At 36.9% G+C, this 6,090-nt stretch overlaps 1 protein-coding gene across 2 annotated transcripts in view; it reads left to right on the top strand.

The window, feature by feature from the left end:
• Positions 1–6,090, top strand: part of LOC112147366 (phosphatase and actin regulator 1) — a 56,040-nt gene that overhangs the window by 41,709 nt on the left and 8,241 nt on the right. For both annotated transcript variants that reach the window (XM_024273699.2, XM_024273698.2), the window contains exons 7-8: positions 219–375; positions 5,392–5,447. In XM_024273699.2, coding sequence (XP_024129467.1) covers positions 219–375; positions 5,392–5,447 — 213 coding nt within the window. The remainder of the gene's footprint in view (positions 1–218; positions 376–5,391; positions 5,448–6,090) is intronic.

Raw genomic sequence — 6,090 nt, 5'->3', positions numbered from 1 at the left:
CTCTTTAAACAAAAAATAAAATGTAACATATATCGGAAACACCAACAAATATGGATTTCTTAGTTTAAACAAAGTATAACTATAAAATACAGACAAAACAATCATATTTTTGGAACAAAATATATGTTTTTTTATGTAGCCTCTTTGATTTGTGGTTGAACATCATTCCAATGAATGAGTAAAATTATAATTTTCTTTAAATGTACCTGTTTTTCTAGGCACCCTGGCTCAGAAAGTGCTGAGAAAAGACTCTCTGGCCATCAAGCTGAGTAACCGTCCGTCCAAAAGAGAACTGGAGGAGAAAAACATCCTACCCATGCAAACCGATGAGGAGAGGCTGGAGTCCAGGCAGCAGATAGGCACCAAACTCACCAGGTGAGACATCTGCGGCGCTTCAACTTAAATGTCGTTGATACAGAGAGATAAATCACAGCTGAGTGCTTTGGGTGAACCCGACCAGTGTTGCTGTAAACCAACTATTCAGCTGCTGATGGACAACTGCAGTGGCTCCTCTCTGCCAAGCACAGCTTTTTTGTTTAATGCTGGCCTGATGGAACAGTGAGTCACTCCAAAGCTAATGCATTTTTTTTCTGTCTTTTTCTTTTTGTCCCTCTCAACATCCGAGAAAGATAAGCGCTTTATCTTGTTAAAAAGGGAGTCTGAAAATGCAGCTGACCTAATTTCAGTGATGCGCACCCTCCCTTCCCTTTTTTTCTCTCTGCTCCTTTCTCTCGTCTTCTCTCTGGTGTGCTCTCGCTATCTTTCTCCTCTTTCCTCCGACTTCCTCCCTCGCTCACTGAATCACCACGGTGATGCATGTGCCAAACTCTCTCCTGCTGACTCCTCCACACAGCAGCACCACACGAGCCTTTTTATACCAGCGTTTTCATGTCTCCTCGCACCGCACTGATACTGTACATGTTCACAAGATGAGGTCATGCATGAGGAGTAGTAGTTTGGCAAGTAAACAATGTTTTCCCACCTGTATTCATTCGACTCTTTTTTTTCTCCTTTTTTTAATGTTTTAGGATAAAAAATGACAACCAAACGTGTGCTTGCTTTGCTCTAGTAGACGATGGAAAGATGGCTGCATATATTATCACAAGCCCAGTTTCTCCCTGTGATTGGAGGACACAGGGCGCTCCCGAAAGATCTGGCTTTGTAGTTTTCTCGTCCCCAAAAAGCTCAGTGACCCTGTCTTTGACGCAGTGTTATTGAAAGAGGACTTATTCCTTCGTCCCAGCGGCTTTGTGTCCTTTAAAGTGGTTGCCAGGCTGATCAGAATTGATTGTGATAATGCTGTTTCGGGACACGCCGACCTTCGGCTTAATTCTGGGGTGCGTTTAAATAGTAATTTTTTGCTTATACTCCTTACTGGAGGGAAATGAGCCTCAAAAATCTGCGTGGAAATCTCTAAAAATCTTAGACATGAGCTTCCATCAGTCGTTCAAACAATTCTTTGTTGTCACAACTTTCAAGCATCCCTTAATTACTCATGCAAAATAACAGAAGGAGAACGTGAGACCATTTATTTATTTTTATTATTTCTAATTGTGTGAATGCTTAGTAAACATTCAAAAGGTTCAGCTCATTCAGGACATTACTGCTTGTACATAAACTTTATAGTTTTTGAAATCTTGAGCAAAATATGCCCCATAAAAAATGAATAAGGAAGTCTTCACATTTCAAAATTTTAAGAAAATTAGCAAAAAGCCTTTAAATATATTCATGGGTGCTTTCAACTCTCAAAAAAGTTTGAGTTTACCGAATATTTGAGCAAAATGCCAACATTTTTGGATTAACTGGAGTAATTTTAGGCTATTTTGGAGATTAGCTAGTATGTAAGCAACATGCTAGCTTTTTTGGCTAATTTGGGTTGTACAGTACTAAGTTTTTTTATGCTAATTTGGAGTTGCCAACATGCTAACGTTTTTGGCTAATTTGTTATCTACTGATTTTTTTATAAGCTAATTTAGAGTTTAGCTTCAATTTTAGCAACAGACTTTTGACTGGGGAATTTGTGGCTATTTGTGAGTTTAGCTAGTATTTTAGCAGCATGCTAATATTATTTGTTATCTACTGAGATTTTTATAAGATAATTTAAAGTTTAATTTCTATTTTAGCAACATGCTAACGTTTTTGGATTAATTTGAGTAATTTTAGGCTATTTTTAGAGATTAGCTAGTATGTAACAAACATGCTTGATTTTGTGGCTAATTTGGGTTGTAAAGTACTAAGGTTTTTTATGCTAATTTGGAGTTAGCAACATGCTAACGTTTTTGGCTAATTTGTTACCTACTGAAGTTTTTATAAGCTAATTTAAAGTTTAGCTTCAATTTTAGCAACAGACTAACGTTTTGACTGGGGAATTTTTGGCTATTTTGGAGTTTAGCTAGTATTTTAGCAGCATGCTAATATTATTTGTTATCTACTGAGATTTTTAGAAGCTAATGTAAAGTTTAATTTCTATTTTAGCAACATGCTAACGTTTTTGACTAATTTCGTTTACTGAGAAGTTTGATACTTTGGATTTTAGTTAGTATTTAAACAATAAGCTAGCTTTTTATGTTAATTTGGAATCTATTGAGGGTTTTTGAGCTAATTTGGAGTTTAGCTCATTTTTAAATCAAATTGGCATGTATTAGGGACTTTTAAGAAATGTTACTACAAATTTTTCCAGAAACTTAAGTCAACTGCAGCACTCTTTCGTAGTTCTTTAATGAAATTTCTAGTCTTTTAGAAAATGTAACATTTTGCAAATAGCTTTTGAATTTTTAGCAAATCCTTTCAGCAATTAAAGTAAAATGCGTCACCATTTTCAGCAAAAAGCTTCAGCAGCTACTTTGAGCAAAAAGCATTCACACTAACATTATGGGGGTTAATGCAACTTTTCTAGCTGAGATGCTCAATAAAGTGTGAGTTTTGAACATCTGGGCCTTCAGACTGCATGCCTACACCACAGCTTAGAGCGAGGACGGTTGTAGTTTGTGGTTTCTTGGTAACTGCATGCATCAGATGGTTTGTCGCGCAGAGCCATCTGGGAGGTTGTTCATGAAAGCTACTCGGGAAAAGGGCAGCCACTTAAAAACTACTTGGCGGGTGATCGGATGGGCCATCTGTAAATCAGCACTTATCAGTGATGGATTTCAGTCTGTTAACAAAGGTCTAGGCTAAGAAGGTCGATTGATAGATTCTAAATCTCGCCAAAGCCAGTCAGATAAGACAGAAAGCATGTTTCAATCTGAGCTTTGGGTCAGTCTTCTGTCAGTGAAGAAATCCTCTCAGGTTTCTGCAGAGCAAAGATCCTCTAAGCAGTTGTGGTTTCAAACTATTGTTGCATTTGATCTAAATCCTATGGCTTCTGTGTTTAAAAAAAAATGACTTAAAACAAAAAAAAAAAAAAATCTGTGATTATATTACACATCCAAAAAGGCATATAAATAGTATTTGTCATAAAATTTTGATTGCATACTATTGTCTGTCAAGCGTTTCACGTGCAGTGTGCCTTTCTGCTTGTTGTAGTCCTCCTACAAGCCTTTTCTATTAAAAGAAACACAACTCCCTTCATCACGTGCTGCTGCTCAGATACAGCACTATATATTTTAGCTAATCTAAACATCAACATAAGCAATAATGGTGTTGCTCTTGCAAAGCAATACTACCTTAATTATGTACTATTGGCAAAGAAAGAAAGAAAAAATGTATTATTCTACCAACATTTTCTAAACATCCAAGTATTAATAATTGAAAACTTCCAGAAAATACTGTCCTCAGTGCACTGACAAACACTTACAGACCCATTTGGATGAAAATTATTTTTATTTTTTCTCATGATGGAGGACTTATATAAAGAAAACTAGAATTTCTAAGGAATTATTGCCGCTCTGAGGAAACTATGTCTTAGAAAACATCTTTAAGAAAACTTTTTTTTTCGTCTAAACACTTCATAATACAAAATATAAGATCACAGGGACCATAGTGGGTCTTCAGAATCTCACTCTAGCCATATTTTTTTCTATCGTAAAATCATTCCCACTGATCTTTCATTTATGAAGTTTTTAGCTAAAAATCAAAAAGCCTTTGTTGTTTTTTTTTAAGACAAATTTTATGTAGAGCACCAATAGCTCACTAGAAATACAATTCTGGGTTGTGGGTGGGACTGTTGACGCAGAGCAACCCGGCCCCCTCCCTGTCGATGAAAGCTCCGTTTGCGCGCTTACGCACGAGCTTGTAGCTTTAAGCTAGCATTAGCGGCTCAAAAATAACAACGAGCAATAATGGATCAATCCAGTTGTACAGTTTTGAGCCGGAATTGCAATTTCTACAACTCAAATATTGAACGCTCATCATGTCTCGCACTCCTAAGCAGGCCAGGTGGGAGGGGAGACTTTGGCCCCGCCCATTTTAGTAGCTGTTTCCTTAGTCTCAGCATTTTCTAGCATCCAGTTTTCGGACCCAACGTGATTTAAATTAAGAAATACTCAGTTTTAATTGTGATTCTTTTTACATAGGTCCTCTACTATGAGAAAAATGCTACAAGAAAATATTAAAAACACACAAAAAAGACTATTTTTGTTGGAGTGGGTCTTAATTGTGTGGTTGATCTGTTTGGGTTTGAAGGTGACAGGAAAGGGGAGTCCTCACGACTATCTGGCTTTCGACGGCTTAAAAAGCTGCATTATTGAGGCGGATTGTCCTGAAATCATTAACTCGATTGGGGATTGGTAATCATAGCTGAGCGATCTTTGCGGAAAGTGCACCTGTCAAGCTGTCCTGAGACAAGGGGCTTCACTTTGATCCAAAAGGGAAAAGGCTCAAAGAACTCCACTCAAATGAATAAATTGTGAGCCAGAACAAGGAGGAATCCTGAAGTAATCTATATTTAATCAAGTTTGAGATAACAGAAAGACAACATCAGGTTTTATTCTGAGCCCCAGAGTTGTCAGTTGCAAAACCACTCACTCTGTGAACCAAAAATTCCATTAAAGCTTTGCTCAGTCCTAACATAAAAACATGGAAGTGAGTCCTGGGATGGAATATGGAAAGAAGTTGTTAACTTTTCCTCAACTGCTCAAGTTGAGCCTTTTTTGAGACATACTTATTTAATAATGTGAAGGGTACTCGTGCTCTCAAAGCAGGCTGGATTGCATAGATTTCAGAAGTATTTTGACATCCATCTAAGAACATATTGTCATAAAACTGCCAATGCCTGCAATTTTTGGGGGGTTTGTTGTTATTTCAATTTATTAACATTTTCCCATCACTTTTCAACATGTATGTGTGGCATTTTTCTTATGAAAGAGAACAAATGTAAAAAGAAATCATTTCTGGAGCTTGTTAATATTATTTTGAAACATATCAGTTTCTTAATTGTATAAACTTTCTCGACAGGCGCTTGAGTCAGAGACCTACAGTGGAAGAACTGGAACAGAGGAACATCCTTAAGCGTGAGTATAAAATAAACTTGGTTTTAACTGTATTTCAAAGCTCCATTAACAATTTCATGAGGGCGGATGACTGAACAAAGTATATGTGAGGTTATGTTTTTGGAATGCTTTCGATAGATTTTTGCTCATTGTAATTCAATGTGGGGGGTCAGAAGTCATAAATGACATTCTGTTATTTGTCCCTGTTTTCCATTAAACGTGAGGCAAGCAGGAGATACATCCACGGAGAATGGTTTCTTTGCTCCAACAGATACTATATCTAAGAAAAGCCATTTTTCTTGCCCTCGACTTTGCAGCTTTCACATCAAAGGCAGAATTACCAGCAGTTCCTCCATTCCAAAGAGCTTCAGATCGATTCTTGGCTTGCAGGGGGAAGCGCACAGCATCCCTTATGCTTATACCGCACCAAGGTCAAACAAACAGGGTTTTATTTTCTAGAAAAGACATCTAGAATACAAAACTGCAAGGTGTCATGGCAACGTAAGAACAATTGAACTTGATGATTTGGTTTTTTTTTTTTAGTTCAAATAAGCTAAATTACAACTTTTATCAGATTAATTTAAGTTGGCAAAAATAACTTGATTACTGTATTTTGCTAAGTATAAATCACCGTTTTTTTTTCCATATTTTAGCCAGGGGTGCA

The sequence above is a fragment of the Oryzias melastigma genome, linkage group LG17 (assembly GCF_002922805.2).
Source record: "Oryzias melastigma strain HK-1 linkage group LG17, ASM292280v2, whole genome shotgun sequence".
Taxonomy (NCBI): domain Eukaryota; kingdom Metazoa; phylum Chordata; class Actinopteri; order Beloniformes; family Adrianichthyidae; genus Oryzias; species Oryzias melastigma.
Note: the sequence above shows the minus strand (reverse complement) of the source record. Positions and strands in the feature narration are given on the sequence as shown.